The sequence below is a fragment of the Festucalex cinctus genome, chromosome 7 (assembly GCF_051991245.1).
Source record: "Festucalex cinctus isolate MCC-2025b chromosome 7, RoL_Fcin_1.0, whole genome shotgun sequence".
Lineage (NCBI taxonomy): Eukaryota > Metazoa > Chordata > Actinopteri > Syngnathiformes > Syngnathidae > Festucalex > Festucalex cinctus.
The window spans coordinates 3,434,992-3,457,838 of NC_135417.1; the positions used below are offsets into that span (position 1 = coordinate 3,434,992).

The following is a 22,847-nucleotide window of genomic DNA, read 5'->3' on the forward strand; positions in this document are numbered from 1 at the left end:
CGACTATATAGTATGTTGGTATTATACACTGAGACACACAGTGAGGTTTTTCCGAAGCAGAACTGTGACATACATTCATATTTTTGGTAAAATATATCCATTTTTCTATGCAAATTACGTTGTCTGTAAATTATAACACAGTGAACTAATTTTATCACAGTGAAAACAAGGCATATATGTGATTCACATTTCATTCCCTATGCACCTCCGCCACCTTTGTGCTTTTGAAAAAAAAGGGGCGGCGGTGGTGTAGAAAACAGGCGTACATGTGACTCAAATGAAAAACTGACACGAGACCGAAGCCAAAAAATACTAACTTACACAGAAATAAAAGCATTTTCTCTGCCTTTTCATTACCTTCAGATATCGACCAGCCCGTGTCGCAAGTGTAAAATTGCAGCAGGCACAGCCAAGACCCTTAGCTGAGGTAGGTTACTAAATACAAACGGGCAACGATGCTCATGCAGTTAGCTTACTAATGCTAATGCTAATGCTAGTGCAGAGAAGACAGGGCTGCATATGCATGTCTGAGTTCTAATTTTGATGACCAATTGATAGGCTACTACGTTTCATATTGTGCATGATTAGTTATATCTTCTGCATTCACCTTTAGATTCAATAAAGCTTTTTTGTTTCAGATGGCTAAACTGAAATCCAAGAAGAAGAAGAGACAAGATGACTTCCAAAAGGTGAAATTAAAAGTGGGAAAGAAGAAGCCGAGAGCAGACAATGCCACCGATACAAACTTTCGCACAAGGGGAATATATTTGCCTGAACAGCTGAAGACAGACACCAGTGGTCCGACCACAAACAGGCAGCTTGGCATCAATGTAAGTGTTTATAGTCATAGTTCTCAAACTTTTTAGTCCCCTAAGTTACAAACCACTATCCAGTATCATTTTTCAGATGTAAACAAACAACAGTTATTCAATGTTTTGATAGTGTTTTATGTGCATTTATCTCCCCTTTACTAGGACCTGTTGTCTCAGCTCCACCATTACAATGCCAATGTGAAGCACGGTGCCTTACTGGGCTTGAGGGAGCTGCTGTCGATGAATCCTTCTTTGTTAGAGCAACATTTGTCACGTTTGCTGTCTGAGGTGGCTGCCGTGTTCACAGACAAGGATGCCAATGTTCGGGTGGCAGCCACACGTGTGCTCAGGTTAGATAAAATGAAAATACCAGTATCATTCATCCCTGTCACAACTAATGACTCGAAATGATTACAGGTATATCACCCAGTCTGTACCTGCGGAACGAGTCGCTCCGTTTTCCCCCCTCCTCAGTGCCCACCTGTGTTGCGCCATGACTCACATTGAGTTAAGCATCCAAGAAGACGCCATGAAGGTCCTGGATGTACTGTTGGAGCACTACCCGGCCCTGCTGGCCGCACGGCCCGCCGTGCTCCTCACCAACTTCTTGGAGTTAATCTCTCACAGACAGAGCAACGGCGCAGCTAAAAAGGACCAGGAGGCGAAGGGACGCACATGGGCGCTCTCGGTCAACCCCAACAGGACCATTACCAGCCAGCAGTGGCGCCTCTCTGTGCTCCTCAGGTATTCCACGATGACTGTTACGATACCGAACAAAAAATATAAATGCAGCACTTTTGTTTTTGATGTATTTTTTTTTCACGAGTTGAAGATGTAAGACTTTTATGTACACAAAAGGCATTTCTTTTTTAATAGTATTAGTGTTCACAGAGCTGTATAAATTTTTGTTATAAATTTGCTCCACATTAAGTACAATCTTTTCCTGGATATCAGTTGACCATTGCTTAGTCCGAATATTATTTTGAGATTAATATTTAAAAATTTCCAACTGTCATACAAAAATATAGATAGGTTGAACTAGAGCGGGCAATAAATCAAATTAATTTGGGGGGCGGCAGGGGGTGGGGGTGCTGGGGGGCGGGCGTGCCACCTACACCCGCCGGGTTGGGTGAGGCCCCGCTGGTCGCTCCTCTTACTCACTTCACTAGCTTGCACTATACACTTTGTAAATATACACATAGGGCACACAACACATTTCTTGGTGGGGTGGGGAAGGGTGGAAACACCGTCTTCACCCTTCAACTCCCCTCCAATTTTAATGCACCTCACGTCCAAGGGGAGGGGTGAGTTGGGGCGGGGAGCCATCAGAGGGGATGGACTGCAGTGCCTGGCAGCGCTGTGGTCCCCCCCATTTGTGTCCCTGCCCCACCACTTTGTCCCTCCATTCCCTTTTTTAATGCACCACACATATACATATTCATTTTTTGGGGGGGGATACGGGTGGGTCGGAATAGGGGAAATTTTTTGCTCGCTTTGCTGGACCGCGGTTGACGGCTTCTTTCTTTGGTGGTGGTCCTTATGCATGCCAGATCCGTCGCACCAGCATCTACTGAAACTCAACAGAAGTACCCTCTCCCTCCCACAGCCCCTTGAATCAGTTGGTGCTGGTGTCTGTGGTTCTCACTTTGCTTTATCTATCCTTCCCTCCTTCCTCTCTTTAGTTTTTCCTCTGGTCACTTGAGATCTTAATTTATTAGAAGTATGAGGTTTCTGGGGTTGGCATAAGACTCCGGTTTTGTAACCACGCAGGAGGGGTCTTGTTGGTGCTGGACTTCACTTTGATGGATTGGATGTACTGGCTTCTATTGATCTCACTCTGCCTTATCGATCCTTCCCTCCTTCCTCTCTTTAGTTTTTCCTCTGGGCACTTGAGATCTCGCTAAATTTGCTGGAATTTAGAGGCTTCCGGGGTTGGCGTAAGACTTGGATTTTGTAATCATGGGGAAGGCAGGAAGTGTTTGGTCGGTGCTGGATGTCACTTTGATTTACCTTTCTTTTCTCTTTATTTCTTTTTTTTTCTGACCTTTTCTCTGGTCTCCTGACCATTTAAATCTCACGACTCTGGCAAGATTCTGAAGTACCTGGTTAAGGCGAAGGGTAATGGGATATTTATAAGGTTTTAGGTGAATGAATGAGTATAAATTTATAAGTATTTGCACGCACGCACACGCACGCACGCAAACGCACGCAAACGCACACACGCAAACGCACGCACGCACGCACGCAAACGCACGCACACATACACACACACACAAAAAAAAAAAAAAAAAAAAAAAAGAAAAGAGCAATGATGACAAGACGTTGAATCGGTAAGACTACCGAATGAACAATTCTGAGCTCTTCAAAAAAAAAAATAAAAATAAAAAAATCAAATTAATTTCATTAATCGTCATTTTAAAAATTGAATTGTTGAAAATGAACTAAATCGTGAAATCGAGGTACAAATAATTATGAATAGATATTTTTTGTACAAGCTATGAAGGTTAAGTTTATGTGGAAATTTATTTAAAATCAGTATACAATATTATTGTCTGAGCATTTTGCTCAGGATTTATTTTTGAATAAATGAAACCTTTAAATAAATGGTTTTTGGGCTTGTTACTTTGATTAAAATCATACTCGTCCAAAAAGAGATAAAAATTTATTTTTATTTTTTGGCCATATCACCCAGCCCTAGGTTCAACTCTGCGCAATTGTACTGAGCAGATGGGCCCTTTCCTACTTTTTCTGTTATTGAAATTTATTATACTTTGCCATCTCTATGAACTTGTGTGGTATCCCACAAAACAAACTAAGCTGAAGTCTCAGATAAGATTTACTAAAATTTCATTTGATGTCAACACATTTTAATTTGTTGTTGATGCATATTTTTCCAGAAAAATTGTGGTTGAACGCTATTCCAATACCATTTTAGGAACATTCAGCTTTGAAGCTTCTCCCGTACCCGTCCATGTTGGCTGCTAACCTTGCAAATGGTGTCACTTGTGTTTTAGACTTGGGCGCTTCCTTCAAGCGGTAGTTGAGGAAAGACCAGTGGAGGAAGGTGATGTGACGGCCCCATCTGAGGGAGCGTTTGGATCGAGAGGCGAGAGCAGAATTGCGCCTGTGAATGTCACCTGGGAAGAGCTCATGAACAGCAAGATTGGCGTTAAAGTATATGAACACTCTGGGAGCAAACCAAGTCCGCATTCAACATTTAAACTCAGGTATGATAGACTGCAGTTTGAATAGTTATTTGAAATGTGTATATAGAATCCATCCATTATTTTTCTTGTCTTATAAATGTGTTCATATTGGGCTGCTGCAGCACAATGGATTTTGTGCGTAATTTGCCAGAAACTTTTAAACTTTAACATTATTGTTGTTTTTTTGTTTTTTTTTCAGACCAGATTCATATCATCCAGGTGAAGCATGTGAAGGTTTGGACTCGGCGGAGGCTGTCCAGAGCTTTGCATCGACCCTGGTCCCACTTTTGCTGGAAGTGTGGGTGGAGGCCAGCACCAGTGACTCTCCCTTCAACCACTCTGACGGCGATCACCTGCTGAGCCCGGACGCCATGTCCGTCATGTTCCAGGTCTTGTCTATTCTGCAGCTGCTCCGAAAGCTGGCGCCGCGGCAGGAGCATCAGGATGCGCTGGTGAGATGAGGAAAGCACAAATTCTAGGGAATTATGAATGTCATTGTTTTATTATTGTTTTTGTTTTTCCAGGATGCATGGTTCCGCAAAGAATACTTAGGAGAGTTTAAGCAGCACTTTATGAAAAACTTTCCGTACAGTCTTCATGACATACCCAAACATAAAAAGAAAGTTAATAACAAGAGGTAAGTTTTTTTTTTTTTCATTCTAAAAAAAAAAATGCGTATTCAAGTATCCGATTGAAAATTCTCTATAATTGAGTTTTTGGAGAAAATAATTTTGCAACATAAGCTATATTATTTGAAAAAATATATATTCACTTTACCTTTTAACTCTTTGCTGCAGGACCAAGCAGGCTGCAGCCATCCCCGACGTGACGGTGGATCCTCTGGCGCTGAACATCACTCTTTGCCAGGTGATGGTGTCGCTGAGCCAGAAGCAGGGAGTCGGCCGAGAGGTGGACGGAGACTGGCTGACGCCGCTGAGGACATTCGTGCGAGACACGCTCGGCGGCGACGTGAAGCTCAGCTATCGGCAGCTGCACATGCTGCTCGGGACAGTGTGGAAGATGGTGCTCACGCAAAAAAGCAAAAGTGCGCCTCGAGAACACGCTTGCATGAATTTGTCAGGTGTATGTACAATGATTGATGAAATCAAATGTTCCGTGTTGTGTCGCAGCAGTCACAGAAGACCTGTTGGCAGCGGTGTACTCGTACTATCAGCAGAGGCACCTGACATTACAGTCCAGATCTCTTCTGTTGTCTTTTTATAGCAAGATCTACCTGCAGGAGCAAGGACAGTTGCATATTACAAGGTAAGTGCAATTGTGTTCAAAAATTGGTTTGGTTCTGAAACACATTTAAATAGTTGACAACAGAAGCCCATTGAGCATGGATGACACCTAGTGGTTGAAATGATTATCGGGAATAAATAGAATACAGTTTTGTATTTTGTAACATAATATACAGACATATTTAAATGTTATGGTATTCTCACAAAAAAAAGTCGAGCTGTTTCAGAAGTTATCACTGATAAAAAAACAAATACATTATTTTAACTTGCCTAATATTAGCATGTTCATGTCATCACATACACTCACAATAATTGTTACTATAAACCCTTGTCATGTCCTTCTCCCTTTGAAGGAGTAAAGTGCTCAGTCGGTGGCTGGCGTTTCTTCCTGTGCAGTTGTCCCAGCTGGGCCATCGTAACCCTGCTCTGTCCGCGCTGCTCATCCAGTCCATCCAGGCTGCTGCTTCCCGAGGCAACAAAGACCTGCTCAGCAGTCTACAGACGCACGCCTGCAAGCTTTACGGTACTTGTGTATATATATAAAAAAAAAAAAAAAAAAAAATTAAAAAAAACATCCATTTTCATAATACTGTGGATGCTTGCATATTGGCGGTTAGGCATTCACAAATTTGCCTGGTCGCTGTATTTTGTTTTTCAAACCTATCTACCCTTCATTATTCCCAAGCCAAAGCTATAACACCATTGCTGGTGTCAATGAAAAAATTGAATTGAGTTGAGCTTCATTTAGTCAAAAATCATCCTTTGTTGCCATCTAGTGGAATCTACAGGCAATGATTTGTAGTGGCAGGGCCCTGTTGCTGTCCCCCAAGTATTACATTTAGGGCTGGGTTTAAAAAATTAAAAATAAATCTAATAATATATATCAAATGGATTATTTTTTTCCCTTTTTGAGCCTGATAATATTCATGAAACCATGAATCAATTATTTAAATAGCTTCCCCCCCCCCATAAATTAATTGGAAAATAGAATTTTAAAGACAGTATATTACAGTTTTCTTGAGAATAACTGTTCACATAAATTCAAAAGTATTTTCTTTAATTTATGAAAGACATGACTTACTGCACTTTAAGTCAATCCTGAATCTTTTTAAATTTATATTTAAAATTATTGAATAAGAATTCTGAAAATATTTTTCATCTTATTCTTGCTGATGTCAATGTTTGTGTCACACTTATGTGATTATAACACGTGTTACTTTCATTGACAAACTAAATCATTTAACCAGTTATTGCCTCTGCAAAAAAACACATCAAACTGAACTCTTGTGAATCAAAATCAAACCGATTGAGGAAATTAGTATCGATAGACAGCCCCAATTACACAATTTACATTACACCTAATGAGGTGAAAACAAAAGAAAATGTAGCAAAAACAACGTCCATTCTTCTGGGAAGACTTTCTATGCAAATGTGTTGATCCTCAATGTGTTTGAAGAGTTCTTCCACACCAAACTGTCCTAAACATATGTTTGTGGAGCTTGCTTTGTGCACTCGGGTCCAAAAGGCCCTGTCTAAATTGTTTTCACTCACTAAAAAGATTTTCTTTTGCATTTGCTGGATAATTAATTACTCAGGAGCAACTAAGGACTCTAGCCTAACTCCTGACTGGTTACGCAACAATTTTGGCAAAACCGCTCCAAAACCAAGATGAATGACTCGTGAGTTGCTCTAGTAGGCACCGTGAGAATGTGTAGCTCCCAGGCAGAATGAAGCCAGTCCAGAAGCTCCCAAAGATCAGGACGGTCAGACTGTGTGATAAGGAAACAGCAGCAGGAGGAGGAAGAGGAGTCGAGGGGGTGGTCAAGAGTTCTGATAGGGACTGCTGGCAATTCACCATCACAACAGTTCTTTTGTCTGTCGGCTTCTGACATCAGCATGTGCGTCAGCGAAAGACTGACCCCACACACACACATTATCCGAGTGTCTCAGGCTTCCGCCGCCACAAACTAGTTTTGGTTTTCCTGGTATCGTAGCAATTTTACGGACAGTCGTGCGCGTGATGCCGCTTAGTGTAAGCATGACGTCCGCCTTTTGTGTCTGCGTCCCCAAAGATCCGCAGGAAGGCGCTGTGGTTCTTCTGCCGGCAGAGTGCCAGCAACGAATGGTGCAGCTGCTCTACTTCTTTCCCAAGATGTCCCGCGCTCTCCTGGCCAATCTGAGCTTCTGTTGCAGCACCGGACGAATCTCTGCCGGCCTCGCCGCTTCTCTCATTCGTATTATACACTTGAGGTGAGCTTGATACTGTCACAAGGATGGCCATGGAGGAAAGTGAAAGCGGGGTACACACAATACAAATGATGGGGACGGATTTGAGGATTTTACTCACCCTCCCAATTAAAGTTAGCTAACGATCATATCAGATGTCGCTAAATGATGATTTAGAGATGAATGACAAGCAGGGATAACAGTAGTACGATGGCAAATCCTTGCTTGTGAGGTCAACTTTGCTGCGATTGTGACAATTTGGAAGTGACCGCATAGGAGTGTGACAATATATTGATATCGTGATAAATCGCGCTACTTTGTCTCCCGATAGATTATTGATATGCCTACGCAATATCGCGATATTTGTAGTTAATATACAACCACTATAACAGCTCCGTTGTCCATTACTTATTGAGCAATTACTTGGCGGACCACTAGGGGGAGCGCCTCATAAGAGTGGCGGGGAAATGTACCCAAGTCTTCATGTGAAGAAGACTCATGAGCTTACTTTTACTTGTGTAGGACATTTAGCACTCCAGCAACTGACTCCGTTTTGCATACGTTTCTATGACAAATGTTAGGAAAAACCTTATGTGAGTCCTGGTTAAAAGCTACATTATACATGTTAATTTGAAGGAACAAATACAGTGAATGCTCCGAGGTCAAACATCTGTTCTAAATTTAAATCAGTGTTTTCCCTTTAAGGGATATTTGACTCATTGAGCTATTTTCAGAAGTATAAAGTTAATATTTTGTTCAGAATTAATTTGGTAACGTGATAATTTTTCATGTACAATTCATCCCTTTATTAAAAACATTTGTTCCACTTGCTGTTGACTGAAGATGACATCACCTGTGCTAAGGAAGTAGGTAACGATCAATCATGGCTCAGGTTGTTGACCAAACCCAGAAAACAGGTGAGCCGTGATTGGTTGTTACCTACTTTCTTAGCACAGGTGATGTCATCTTAAGTTGAAAAGTGGGAAATGTACTAATTGTACATGAAAAATAATGACGTTATCAAATTAATTCTGGACAAAATAACGTTTTACTGCTGAAAATAGCTCAATGAGTCAAGTATCCCTTTAAGAAATAAAACATAATTCTTGTCTGCCAAAATAACAACTAAGGCAAACACACTGTCATTTCATTGTAATTTCCAAATTTGGGAAAAATTCAAAATGGCGTCTAAATGGAAAAATTCTGAAAATAGAATTTTGCCTTTTTTTTTTTTATCTTTTTTTTTTTTTTTTTGCCTATTCGATTAAAATGACAAATGGTCTTGTTCGAAATTCCATAGTTCTGCCAAAATCAGACGGGCTAATGCAGATCTTTAAAAGACACTTGAAAGGTATTAAAATTGAATACTTCAAAAGTCTATAAGAAGTCTTTTATGATGGTATAGAAGTGCTGTACAGGCCAGATGAGATGCCCTGATTGACACCTGAAGTTGCACATTGCTCCCATTAGATGGCAGTAGCGCACTATCTCACTCCCACAATCAGCACACTGTTGTGCATCTGACTCATTTCTTGTGTCAGTGGGTCATTTTTAACACATTTCCAGAGAAGAGGTAGCCTGAGTCCAGACAAGACGCAGAAGTAGACACGAGATGAACATTTTCAACTACACAAAGAACTCATTTTTTTGGGCGGTTGGAATGCGGTTGACCAGCACTTTATGCATGCGCCTCTCAGCCTTTCCACAACAAAATGTTGCGCACGCTGTCTTGCTACTGCTATCCCTTCATCTTCGCTTGGGGCTACGGCATTTCATAAGATATGACTGTCTGAGCTCTTAGTTTCAAAATTGGGCAGAATGTGATGAACTGATGGATGGAGCATGTAAAGTCATATAAGACAAACAATTACTGTCTTTCATTATATATATCAATTAATGGTTCATTTACCTTCATTATAGCATAAGCATATTATGCATAATGAATCTGATAATGCTTATTACTTGTCTGTTAAAAAAAAAATAGGGGTCAGGCGATTTAATTTTTTTCATCGTAATTAATCGCATGACTTTAATAGCTAACTCACCATTAATTACACATTTTATCTATGTTATAAATGTACAATAAAATATTTTTGTTCCAAATTTCATACTCTTGTTAACATAAGGTGGAAAAATGTTATGGCTGCATTTTTTTAGTCATCGATACAGTAATTTCATAATTAATATACTTGAGTTAAAATTAAAAAGGTGTACTGTAAAAATGTAAAAAAAAACAAAACAAAAAAAAAACAGTGTGATATTGATTTGTGTTGAGGTCAATTTTCTGCCACTAGATGGCATAATTGCATTTGGAAGACATTGGTGACAGCTCAGTGCACTCTTTCTTTTCGTATTAAGAGCTATCTAATCTTTAACATGAAGTAACTTGTGAAATTTTGCACATTTTTCTTGACCCCAGTCTCCCCATATATATGCATTATAATTACTTTTTTTTTTTATTACTGCATAATTTTGACGCGGACGTGTCTGCTCCGCTGTATTGCAACTGGAATTCCCCCAGTACAGGCTATCCAAGTAAGGGGCGGTCAATAATTGTGCGTTAAAAAAACGAGTGGAGTTAACGTAAGTTTAAATTAAGTCAAAATTAATGCACTAATTTTGCCCCTCTTAAAAAAAATAGATGTGAAAAAATGATTTGATCTTAAATAGCCATTGTAATATTTTATTTATCTCGTATAATATAGTTATTTATTTATTTATTTTTTTAGATTATTTTTCAAAATTGTTTAGCCCTACTCGCAAGTCAAAGCAAAAAAATGGGCCATACAACTCTTGTATCTCGGGTAAGGTCCCGCTGTATCCGTGTTTTATCCAGGTCATCTTTGAACGGCTGGTCAGTGGGGAGCCAGGAAGCGGCCCTACAGGACGTGGACTACTTCAGCTTCCTGTTCTCCACCCTGACGGGCTTCTCGTGCGAGCAGCTCGCCTCCCTGCAGGAGGCCGGCGACGCCAGAGCGCCGGCCCCCTCCCCTCTGTCGCCCCTGAGGCTTCACCGCACCCCGCTGGACCACTTCACGCACCACTGGGACGTCGTGGAGGTCTGTCGCGCATACGTTGCCCTCTTATCGGGAACTTTTACATTTAGTATTGAACTAGTTTGGTCAAATTGAAAAATATTCTGGACAGTGTTCGTCTCGCACATGGAGGCTCAGAGCGTCTGAAAGTTTTATCTCGTCGCACAGGTTGGAGATGCGTGGTTATCGGCCACCGCGGATATGTACAAGCACTAATGAGAGCCGGTGGCGTGAGGGGAATGTGACATTTCCGTACTGAAATTACAGTTAACGTAGCCTTGCCCTGGGGCAGGTGTGTGGGAGTGGGGGTGGTGGAACGCCTTCTAATCACTAATTCAGCGCCGCAATTAAGGCCTCAGATCCTGCCTCTCTCATTTGCCTGTCTGAGTCAATCACAGCCAAGCGGAGGTAAAGAGGAGGGACGAGGTGCGGTTTTGTGGGGGGCAGCAAGAAGGGACGGGCAGTGTCCGCGTCGACGCCACTAATGAGGTGGGATTGTTTCTAATGACGCAGAGAATGTCAACAGGTGCGGCGCGATGACAAATGCTGGCGTACACGCTCGCACGTGCATGTGGTCAAATGAGAACGACGGTTATTAGGTTGGATGAAAATGAGAAAAAAAAGTTGATGAAGAGCCGGGGACATGTCGTGTTCTGGTTCTAGCACAAATTAAACCGAAAAAAAAAAAAAAGAAGTTTTATTTGATTTATACTAAATAGAATTATCCTTGTGGGCTGGTGCGTCTATTACAATTTGGAGAATTGATTATATTAGTTCAATAGAATTAATATTATACGAATTAAACTTACAGAAGTCAAATTCCTACTTAAATAAATTCTATTACTGTTTAGAAAATGTCATATTTTTACTTCCTCAAAAGGTTTTTCATTAGCTGTATTAGAAAAATATTATGAAATGCAACTATTGAAATAGACAAATTTGTTAAAGTTAGCTTAGTAAAAGTTATATTGTACAATATTCAAATTTATTTTATATATATGCTTACGACATTTAATTTACAATTTATTTGCACGTTGACACTGACTGAGGTGATATGATAAAAGTACAAATCAAAAATAATTATGCATAAAATTTAGAAAAATTAAGGTATTGAAATAAATATAATAAATAACACCACTCTGCTAATTGAATGATTTTTACATTGGACATGCGGTTGAATAATGTTCAAACTGAATCACGTTGAATTATCATTTTTATGTGCTTTTTGGTGCATAATTTTCAACTGAATTTATTGACAACATCGTTCGTTGCGGGAGGATGGGAGAGAAAAAACTGGCGGATTGCCAGGCCTATTAAAGTACTGGGGGAAACCCTTGATTATTTACTGCACATTACCATTCAAATATTTTGAGATCACTAAGAATTTTTTTGTGGGAGGGGAAATCATTGTTTACGTCTGTATTGTGCTATGGATGCATTCATTGATATCAGTGTTGTTTTTTCAGGAAGTGTGCCAGCGTCTGGAAACTCTGGGTTCAAACGCTCAATGCTTTGAAATTTTACAAAATGGCATCTTTGAATACATGGTGAGTAATAAGTTGCTTTATGTTTGCTTACATGAGTCTTGGCATGCTTGATGTCTTGTGACTATCCAACTTCCTCCCAATCTCATTCAAATTGTTTTTCAATGGGGTTCCGGTCCTGAGATTGAGGTGGCCATGACAAGGTCTTGACCTGGTGTTCCTTCACCCTCACCTTGCATCATCCTGCTGGAGAACATTTTACGATGACTGGCACATATGTGACTGAGTCCCACCTGTTAAACTGCGTGTGTTTCAGACCAATCTGCGAGTGGTGCCTGACAGCATGGCGGCCGGCCTCCTCAAAGCCGTTTCCAGGCTAATGGACCTGTCCCTCCTGCCCATCGAGCCCGTCTTACGCTTGTTGTCCCGCTGCTGCCTCAGCCTCCTGACCCTGCTCGTCACTCAGCAGCAGCAGCAGCACGACAAGCACAAAAGGTCCCGCGCATCACCCGCCGTCTTCATGTGACGGAAACAAAAAAAAAAAGAAGCACACCCTTAACTCGTTTGTGTCCCAATCGCAGGGAGGCCATTTGGGGAGCGTGCGTGGCGTCGCTAAGCGCCGTGCCCCGCCTGCTGAGGATGCTCCTGCAGCTGCGCGTGGCCGATCTGAGCCAGGAGGAGCTGCCTCAGCTGGGGCAGATTTTGTCCATGCTGATGCAGCACACGTCGCTGCAAAACCAGCTCATGGCCAACACCGACCTGCTGCAGGAGGTCATCCAACATCTGACGGTAAAATGTTCATGCTCGAACCCATTTTTTGCTTGTATGTGTTTATATTTGCCATTTGTCCACGCGTGATGCAGAGGTACTCCCGCAGTGCGACAAGGGAGCAGTGGCTGACCGACCTGCTCTACTGCTACAGTGTCACCGTGGCCCACGGTTCGGCATCTCAGCGGGGAAACATTCGAGACGTCTACTGATGGATGCATACACACACATACACATAATTAAAGGGATACTTGACTCATTGAGCCATTTTCAGCAGTAAAAAGTTAATATTTTGTCTATAATTAACGTGGTAACTTCATTATTTTTCACCTACAATTAATACCTTTAAAAAGTAATTTTTCTACTTGCTGTCGACTGATGATGACATCACCCGTGCTGAGGAAGTAGGGTATGACCAATCTTGGCTCAGTTTATTGACCAAATCCAGAAAACAGGTGAGCAGGTGAATTCATTCTGGACAAAATATTAACTTTTCACTGCTGAAAATTGTTCAATGAGTCAAGTATCCCTTTAAGCAACACGGCACACACACACACACAAAAACTTCCAGACCACAACAGTGACTATGCTTTATATTCACAACTTAACAAGAACACAGTGGGTCTTTTTTTTTTTTTTTTTTTTTCCTTCACCATGCTTTGACCTGCTTTCCTGTCATGTTGGAAAAATTGTTGCATACTTTTTTTTTTTTTTTTTTTTTTTTTTTTTTTTTAAATTAAAAAAAGAGAAAAATAAAACATTTTCACAGCATTTCAAGTCCACTTTTACTTGTATTTATTATATGAAAAAAATCAATAGTTACAATAAGGTAACTGTAAATGATAATAAGGATTGTGTGCAAATTTAATATAAATATTTTTGTGGTTGGTTGTATTATGCATGTTTCAATAAGTATTTATTTACCTTGTGTATTCAAGGGTGTCCAATTTATTTTTGTCACAGGCCACATTGTAGTTAGGCTTCCCCTCAAACGGCCATTATGACTGAAATCGTATTCTGTAAATGGATAATTGCGTGATCATATTATTACATATACACATTAAATTTATAGATAACTAATTTTGAAATTGAACCAGGAAAATTGTTCCTTCAACTATTTTCTTTATCTTAAAAAATTGTTTGGTAGCAAAAATATAAAAAAAAAAAAAAAAGTTTCATTTTAGTGCAGATTTTAGCAAAGAACATGATTTTAACATGTTTAACATGGTGTGTGTTATAAACATGTTTGTCATACATCTATTGGAATGAATAAGAGTTGTTTTTTTTTTTTAAACATGTCTGTGAAAATACACAGACATGTTAAAAGTCTGACCGTACATACTTTAGACTGTTAAGGCATGTCCATATGTTTGTCAACAAAATAACAATCTGTGTACTGTATATGTGAACAGAGAGGATTTTCACGTTATTAAATGTGTAATGGAATGTACCGGTACCTGACATATTTTTAGATTGTGTCTGTGTAGGTTCTGCAGGTGGGCCGAGTTCATGAGCTGTTGTTGATAGACTGGCTCATTCTCGGCAACACGAGGAAAGGTTATCTCAGTGTGTGAGCGAGACTCGCGCGCACGCTTTTGCACTCGTGTGTGTTCGTCTCACAATGGATGAAAGGTTATCTTTTACACGGGCCGCTTGGGTAGATTTAACCCCCGCCCCGTGAGGTCATGTCTCTGATGTCATACGAGTTAATTTTAGACGCTAACAATATGTAGCAGCCTGCTGAGATAACATTAAAAAATGTACTTGGGTGCGTCAACGCTTTCCTCGATGGCCCCGACCCTGCCCGGCGCTTTGCGGCCTCAGGTTGTAGGAGAACTGTCTGGCTTGATTCACCGTGTCAGTCAGGTGCACGCAGTCCAAACCGCCCACTAGAAACACATATACGCAGATATCAGGCTTTAGATTGATATTGCGGTAAATTATGCCATTCAGCTACATGTTAGTGAACAGCAAGTTGTGCAATAAGTACTTGAAAGATTGAACAGTTGGGCATTCAAAGGTTTTCTACATCCAAAACTATTTCAAAAGTGTCTGCAAATCGACTTACACTGGCTCTGCGTGTGTAAAGGAACGTTCAAAAGCAGCTGAGACCCTCGGAACGAAGGATGTCCCCGTATGGCCACGGAGTTTCCTTTAGAAAGCAAGTCAAAACATCAACATCTTCACTATAAATCACAGACGGGTAGGCACAGACAACTATATGTATGTTTTTGAAACAACCACACAACTTTGCATTTAAGTGTGCTAGCTTAATTCAAAAACACAACAGGAAGCGCCATAAATGGGCTAAATATCATTGATGTTATAAGTTTTTAAGGAACGGATATCTGAATATTCATCGGCATCAATTCTTTATACTCTGCGAAGAATGATGAACAATACTGCAATCGTAAGTCTGTATTATACTGCCCCCAGGTGGCCAAGGTGTGCACACCAGAAGGAGCAGCACAATATCCATGGGAATGAAGAAAAAAAAATGGTGTATTGTAATATTTGGTACATCCATTTTGTATTTTTCCCTCTGAAAGGGTTTAATAAAAAATCTAAGCATTATTTATAGATTTCATATTTTATTATTCATTGTTTTAGTATTTATTTATTGTGGGAATGCTTCATGTTATTGTGATTTTTATTCTCCACACTTTTTTTTGCTGCGTAACAACCCCCACATAATACTTCCAATTTATAGTGTTCAAATTTCAACTAGCTTCAAAAATTCACACCTCCCGGCATCTATATTGTCTGATTACACATTACTTACAGTATTTGCACAATTTAACATTTAATATCAACTTTTCCCCCTTTTCTTTTCAATGGGACAGACGTTTAACTTTTTCTAATTATCACTTTCCACGCCCACTTCCATACATATAACTTTTCATCATCGTGTCTGATACTGCTCGGTGGCACAGTTGGTAAAGTGTGTTGTCCAGTAACTAAGAGGTTATAATATCATAATTTATCTATCAATTTACTTCATAAGCATTCCATGTGCATTCAAGTCTTGGCATTCAGCTATTAGCATTCAGCTTTCAGCATTCCCACGCAATTAATCCAGAAATTGCACTTAGTCTAGTTATATTTATTCATTTTATTTATTATTACTATTTTTTATCATTTATATTTATTATATTAAAAAAAAAGAACAAAACAAAAAAAAGAAAAAATAGAGGACTCCATATTCCAATAATTAGCTGGTCCAAAAAAACAGCAACAAAAAGTTTAAACTTGCACATTATCATTGTGTTATCATTCCTCCTCTGTCCCCCTGAGATGAAACTATAATTGAGATGAAATTACAGGGAGACAATTAGATAAAGGTGTAGCACGATTATGATAGCCAGTCTGGAGTTGTATGTCAAATGTCCGTCTGCTTCGAGAGAGGCCGCGGACGTGTATGTGTGTTGTGCGCGTGTGTGTGTGTTCAGTGGATCGCTCCGCACTGTTGACATTCCCCCTGACAGCCGTGAACTTTTCACGATGCCACGACTGTCAGAGCGACGGCGGAGGAGGGGGCGAGAGGTGAGAACGGGGAGGGGGCAAGCCACGTCACCCGGTTGGGTGAGAACGCTGAGATGTGTCCATCTTTCTATCTGTTTGTCCAGCAGCTTGCTCGGGAGCAGCAAGGTGGTTCCTGCCTGTTCTCCAATCATCACCTGCTGATGTGTGATGAAGGTCAAGGCTGTCTGAGGGCGGGGGGGTGAAAGCCGCCCGTTAAGGTACGAAACAGACAGCTGGGTCAGTGTGTGGACACAAGTGCCACCCAACACATTAACACGGGTTATTGTAGTCAGTTACAGAGAAGCTGGTTTTGAGATTCTTGCTTCAATTCCAGGAACTCGGTTTCCACAAGTGAGCTTCTCAGTACACATAAAATGTCTGCCATGAAGGGCCACTTTAATGTCTCCGTTGGGACGAGATGGATTCGCAGAACATTACGTAAAGTAACTTCAAAGCGTCCTCACTTTTTTGTGTTTTTATTTATTTATTTTTTAATTTATTTTACAGAACTCCCTGTAAAGTGCAAATAAATACAGTCACGGAAATGATTACTAACCACCGTTTCTTCACTGTTTTGCTCATTTTAAATGCCTGGTTATTATATATATATATATATATATATATATATATATATATATATATATATATATATATATATATATATATATATATATATATATATATATATATATATATATATATATATATATATATATATATATATATTAAACTACAGTCGATACATTTTCACAGTTCACACACAAAGATTTCCCCCCATTTTTTCCCATTTTTTAATATTTTGTTTTTTCAGTTTTGTTTTCAGGATCTTATTCCCAATTTACCAACTGGATTTCTTGAATTTTTGAAGAATTTTTGGGGCTTGTAAAAAATAAATAAAAAAAACTTGATTTATTTATTTAATTAATTAATTAATTAAGGTATCCCTTAATTAATTAATTAATTAATTAATTAATTAATTAATTATTACACATATGAAACTACATGTTTGTGCCGTGAAAATCTATCTGCTTAGATCCCCTAATGGCTGGACTATGTCCAACCTGGTTGTTGTGGGATTTTTCTCTCGATGACAACGAGGCGCTCTAGAGCAGCCATGCCACAGGACTATGCATATCACAATTGCGCCTGACAACCGCTGATATGAAAAAAGGTGGTCAAGATCTTATATAATGGACAAGTGGCCTGATGCTGGAAGCCCAAATTACATCACTAGGCGCCATTTTAGCCACGGCAAAATATTACGAGCAATATTCTTCAAACATTGCTGACTTCACTTTACAGGGTCTTTAAGATTTTAAAATTATCATTTGTATTTTCGAGGAGGTAAAATGCACTTTACCCGCTACTATATATTTTCTTAATTTAAATGTTTAAGTTATATAATGTAAGCATGACAATGGTAGACAATGTCAGTGCAGTGTTGATTTAACTTTATTGTAATGATTGCTGTGGAGTGCAACTGTACTGCATCATACTGAGAGCTGCTTCTAATATTTTGAGTCACCAATGTAAAAACCACCAAAACATTAAAAACTCTTTTGCCGTAATAATGCAGTGCTGTACCACAATATTAAACATATTGTGCTTGCATTGCATTTGTAGGCAGAACATCTGATGCAACTCTTACCATAAATGTTTTGGAGCACTGTTGTCTTCGTGGCTGCAAGTTTCGTGGGAGGAGCTCGCATCTTCTTCCTGGTATGGCCGTGGTTCAAATCACTTAACTCCGCCCCCTTGCAGGCCTTGCCTTGCCCGTGTCTGCGTGCGAGGAACCTACAGACACACGTGCATTAGATAAAACAACAAAGTCTTTTTAATGGGCATCCCATTCACTGTATAAACTAAATGGAAACAGAGGGGCTGCTGATGGCCTCGTGCTGGCAGCTATTAATGGCACTGGTGGGCAACGTACGGCCTGCAGCCTGCTCCGTTCTTTAGAATAGAATAGAAAAGCCTTTATTGTCATTGTATGGTGCAGATAGAACACGAGGGAGTTGATTTTCAACCTATATTCAAGTGAACAGATTTACAAAAAACAGGATGTTTAATGTTCAAACTTTGTTTTTTGAAAATATTCACTCATTTTGAGTTGATTTGCAAAAACATTTTAAAATGTGGACTCGTCAGACCGCTGTACTTTTTTTTTCACGTTGTGCTCTGAGCTCAGGCCGTGTGGCAATATCTTTTACACAATAATGCCACTTTTTAAAGCAGTGGGGGATCAAAGGTCACGAGCATTCAATGATATTATCAAGCCCTTCGAGCAACATGACTGAACAACAAAAGCTCCTAAACAAGATCTTGTGCATCCCCTGTCTGCGACTGCTCCCAATTTGCCACTCACCTTCGCCATGCTTGCTGGATGACCCTGGCCGCCTCGTTCCTCCTCCTGCGCTGCTCTCTATCGCGTCCCTGTGGTGTGCTCGTGGCGGCGCGATGTCTTCTCGCAGGGCTTGTCGTGCTCAAAACGGATCCACTAATTCGAGCGGGATCTTTGGCCTTGCGGTGTCTGTGCTTTGGGGAATCAGTCTTTCTCAGAGATACGGCGGCCGTTTGGGCTGCGTCAGGGACGCCCGTGGAAGGGGTGCTTGTGAGCGAGGAAGGTCTTTGCTCCTTGACTTTATGTGTGGAGGAGGGTCTGGGGGATGCTTGGCTGCTAGGAGAGAGCCGGTCTTTCAGCCTGATTGCCGTGTCGCATGTCACGTTACTTTCCGGGCTGGCAGTGTCAGGTGGATCAGCAGCTTTACTCCTTGTTGTTCTGCTTCTATGGCCTGGTGGAGACAATACTGTACATTGATTTATTGTCCAACCATATTCTGTAGCGCTTGTCCTCATTAGGGTTGAATTTGCTTTGAACAAGGGTGTGTAGACTTTTATATGCACTGTAAATTCCATTCAACTGGAAAATGGACAAATTGGGACAATTATGTACAACTCTTCAAATTAGCTAACATGCAAGCTTAACTCATTCACCCGCAGTCATTTTCACTGAAGCAACCCCCTTCGCTCCCGGCTGTTTTACTGGATTTTGACCGATTTTGCAAGGTCCACAGAATATTCTGTTCTATTGCTATAAAACCAAAAGAAAGATTAGAGTCTCTTCTTTCAACAGGAAAAAAAGTATATTTGTGTCCTTTTCCGTTTTGTACCAATTAACATTAGAAAATAGCTAACTTTCATCATTATTCACAAACGTGTTGAAAACACTGGCAAAAAGAGCTTGTTGCAACATGGCCCTAGTTGATCTCTTATACTCTGCTGCCACTTGTTGGCAATTTTTTTATGTAACTACAATTGATTTAAGCGACATCTTAATGTCAGAATCTGTATCAAAGCCTTCTGTATGCTCTAGCGTAAAAAAACTTAAAAAACGTATAAATACGTTTTGGGGACTGAAGAACAAAGTATTAAAAAACGTATTTATATGTTCTTGGGGTTGAATGAATTGATGTGGGAGGAAATCGGACTACCCAAAGAAAACGTTTGCATGCACACACAAGTAGAAAATGCAAACTCCACACAGGAAGCTCCGAGCCAATTATTTTCATTCTACCTTTGTGTCGCTCCTCTTTGTTCCTCCGTTCAGGTTTAGTTGGTCTCTTTGTCTCCGCCACCGAGTCCTTCACGGATAAATCCGCCACGAGGTTCACCAGGGACAGATTCTCCTGCTTGGTTCTCTTTGAAGACGATCTTCGTTCTTTCACCGTAGCCTCAGAGATTTGCTGCACGGCTTCTCTCCGCCGCAGTTCCTCCTCTCGCTTCCTGAGCCAAAAGCTGCTTCAGACTCAAGTAGCAACGAATGGTGTGAATAGGGAATATCGTGCACAGTAATTCAAGTTTTCTACTTTTGTTAACATTTTCCCTCAAGAGATTTCCAACATCAAATCTGTGCCTTGATAGAAAAACTGTAGCAGAGAACAAATGTGAGGTAGGTGAGTAAATGATAAGGTGCAAAAGGAGCATGTCAGGGGAAAGACGTATGCGTGTGCAAGGTTGACAGAGACAAAGACAGATACGAGCAAAGCGCAACAACAAAGAACGTCACTGTCAAAGGCGCCCTGTGATGACCGACCAAACACGACAAGACAAGGACAGATGCATAACCGAATGTTGTTTGTTCGTCTCTCACTTGGCGGCGTCCTTGCGTAGCTGCTCGTGCCTCATGAGGAGCTGCTTCCTCTCCCTGAAGGCCTTGCGGACCGTGTAGCCCTTGTAGACGGCCTGGATGGAGGCGGCGGCGATGTCCTGGATGGCGGCGATGGACAGAGCGCCGTGCTCCAGCATGAATTGGGTCACCTCGCTGTGGCCACCCAGCAGCGCATAGTCCAGCGGCGTGTACCTGCGCGTGAACGCCGTTGTCACTCGCACAGCCTTTTGAAGGTCTTCTTACTTTTGTGACCGCTACGTCTCATGGTCATTATCATCATCAAAGCCTCGCCTCTCTTCTGTGTGCTCCATGTGGTTAGGAAAGGCGCTGTAGCTCAGCAGCAGCTTCACGGCATCCAGGTAGCCATTGTTGCACGACCAGTGGAGAGCAGTCCGCCCCTGCGGAAACAAGGTCAAACCAGCAGCAATTTTTAAATGGGGTGGGGGAGGGGGGGGGGGGGGGGTATGGAGGGGTGTCAAACACTTACTACAAAAACATACCTGTCTGACAATTACTCTTCTAACTGTAAAACTAAAACAATTGTTGCTTCCCCATTTTCATTAGAAAAATGTCCCAAATGGAAACTTTTGACAGAGAGCTGCGAATAAATGACACTAAAAAAGATTTATGATTGCCTATAGATTTCACAAAATCTACATGAATCTCCGCAACTCATATGAACATACAGTAGATATAAAAAGTTTACACACCCCTTTTGAAACGCCAGGTTTTTGTGGTATATATAAAAAAAAAAAAAGAGAGCTTGATATAATTTCAGATTAAGTTGATTTCCATGTTTGTTATTATCTATTATTTTTGTTGTGTAATTGTTTTGTGGAGAAGGATTTATTTATGTGTTTATTATTGTTGGTCTTTATTTTTGTTAAATTAATGTTTGCTGTTTGCTTTTTTGTTTTTGTTTTTGTTTTTTTAGTTTTTGTTTTGGAAAACTTGAAAACCATTCATAAAATATTGAGAAAAAAATTCTGGAAATAATGGAAATGAATAAAAAATGACTACATGACGAATAAATAAATAATAAATAAACAAGATTTGCCTATAGATGCTACAAAATTGCACAAAGATTTACATGAATCCCCTCAACTCACTTTTAGATACAGTGTGGATATATAAAATAAAATAAAAAAAGTCTACACACCCCAGTTTTCCAAAAATATTTCCACCTTTCAGAGAGAGAAGTAAAAATAAACAACTGACATAATGTGGTTGCATAGGTGTGCACACCCTTGTATAACTGGGAATGTGGCAGTATTCGGAATTAATCATCAATTTAAACTTGTGTTAAATGGGAGTTCGCACCCAACTATCACCATTTAAAGTTCCCCTGTCAAATTAAGTTCTGTTATTCTTGGTTTTGAGCTAACACTGCCTGGAATTGTTCATAATCCATTCCATCTTGTCTATTAAGGCCCCAGTTACAGCTGAAGAAATCAAAACCAAAGCATGACATAACCACCATCAATAAACAATACTTTGGGAATTTCTGCAAAAAAAAGTTCAACCTGGGTTTCAATGGACCATAACAAAAATTCTCAAACACAAGTGGGAGAATATGTGTATTATAATGTTCTGTATTGAGATATGGATGCATGGAAGCAGATTCCTACCTCCTTGTCCTGTATATTTGGATCAGCGTGTTTTTCCATCAGGACAGCCATGCATGTGATGTAGCCACCATAAGCAGCACACTGCAGAGGAGTCCGTCCTGCTTGGTCCTGCCAGACAAATTGGATCATAGAGTTGTTTTTGAATGATTATTAAGTCAAAATGTATATAATGCTAAAGCTACTTGCGCAAATCTAATAAGACCTGGGATCACCACCTTTGCCTTTACAGCAATAATAGTAGCAACAGAATCAAACTAAGAAGACTAATACAATATTTTGGTGATTTTAATTTGAAACTGCATGAGATGAATCATATATTAGAAACAGCTCTCAGTATGATTCAGCGCAGTAAACCACAACCACAAAACTAAACATAGTGTACAAGTGCCAATAAAAAAAACATAATTATGTTACATTCTTACACTGGGTCTCATTAGATTGTACACTTGCACAGTACAGCGCATGCTATCACTACGGGATGCCAGAAGACTTCAGTACCTTGAGAAAAATAACTAACTAACTAAACCAAAATTTGTTCACCTGTACATTGGGGCTAATCCCATTTTCCATCAGAATCTGGCAGACCTCAGCGTTCCCTCCCAGAGCTGCCCAGTGGAGAGCAGTGTGCCCGTCCACGTCCACTAGGTCCACACGTGCGGCGCCTGTATTCAACACAGTAAGCAGCTACATATCTGACATACAACTACAGAGAACATAAACAGCATTGGAACATGTCAAAAAGATTCCTAGAGGA

The 22,847-nt window shown here is 40.4% G+C and overlaps 2 protein-coding genes across 7 annotated transcripts in view; one reads left to right on the forward strand and one right to left on the reverse strand.

Annotated features, from left to right (window-relative positions):
* On the forward strand, nt 1-13,459 carry tex10 (testis expressed 10). Of its 3 annotated transcripts, XM_077527764.1 has the most exons (17): nt 1-86; nt 364-427; nt 639-830; nt 975-1,162; nt 1,230-1,556; nt 3,827-4,039; nt 4,218-4,470; nt 4,543-4,655; nt 4,816-5,063; nt 5,149-5,284; nt 5,616-5,785; nt 7,335-7,512; nt 10,325-10,547; nt 11,990-12,070; nt 12,324-12,502; nt 12,589-12,796; nt 12,871-13,459. In XM_077527764.1, the coding sequence occupies exons 3-17, from the start codon at nt 639-641 to the stop codon at nt 12,985-12,987; spliced, it is 2,826 nt and encodes a 941-aa protein (XP_077383890.1). In that variant the 5' UTR covers nt 1-86; nt 364-427; the 3' UTR covers nt 12,988-13,459. The 3 variants fall into 3 exon arrangements, with proteins under 3 accessions (XP_077383890.1, XP_077383891.1, XP_077383889.1); XM_077527765.1 differs by lacking the exon at nt 1-86 and having other exon boundaries at nt 178-427; nt 5,152-5,284; XM_077527763.1 differs by lacking the exon at nt 1-86 and having other exon boundaries at nt 181-427.
* The window catches only part of invs (inversin), a 27,897-nt gene continuing 18,503 nt past the window's right edge, over nt 13,454-22,847 (reverse strand). For 3 of the 4 annotated variants that reach the window (XM_077527767.1, XM_077527766.1, XM_077527769.1), the window contains exons 11-19: nt 22,634-22,755; nt 22,094-22,201; nt 20,757-20,863; nt 20,448-20,657; nt 19,872-20,080; nt 18,663-19,089; nt 17,946-18,091; nt 14,844-14,927; nt 13,455-14,664 (exon numbers count right to left, since the gene is read on the reverse strand). In XM_077527767.1, the coding sequence (XP_077383893.1) occupies nt 14,549-14,664; nt 14,844-14,927; nt 17,946-18,091; nt 18,663-19,089; nt 19,872-20,080; nt 20,448-20,657; nt 20,757-20,863; nt 22,094-22,201; nt 22,634-22,755 (1,529 nt within the window). In that variant the 3' untranslated portion in view covers nt 13,455-14,548. Of the gene's footprint in view, nt 14,665-14,843; nt 14,928-17,945; nt 18,092-18,662; nt 19,090-19,871; nt 20,081-20,447; nt 20,658-20,756; nt 20,864-22,093; nt 22,202-22,633; nt 22,756-22,847 lie in introns of all 4 variants that reach the window. The other variant, XM_077527770.1, reaches the window with a different exon arrangement.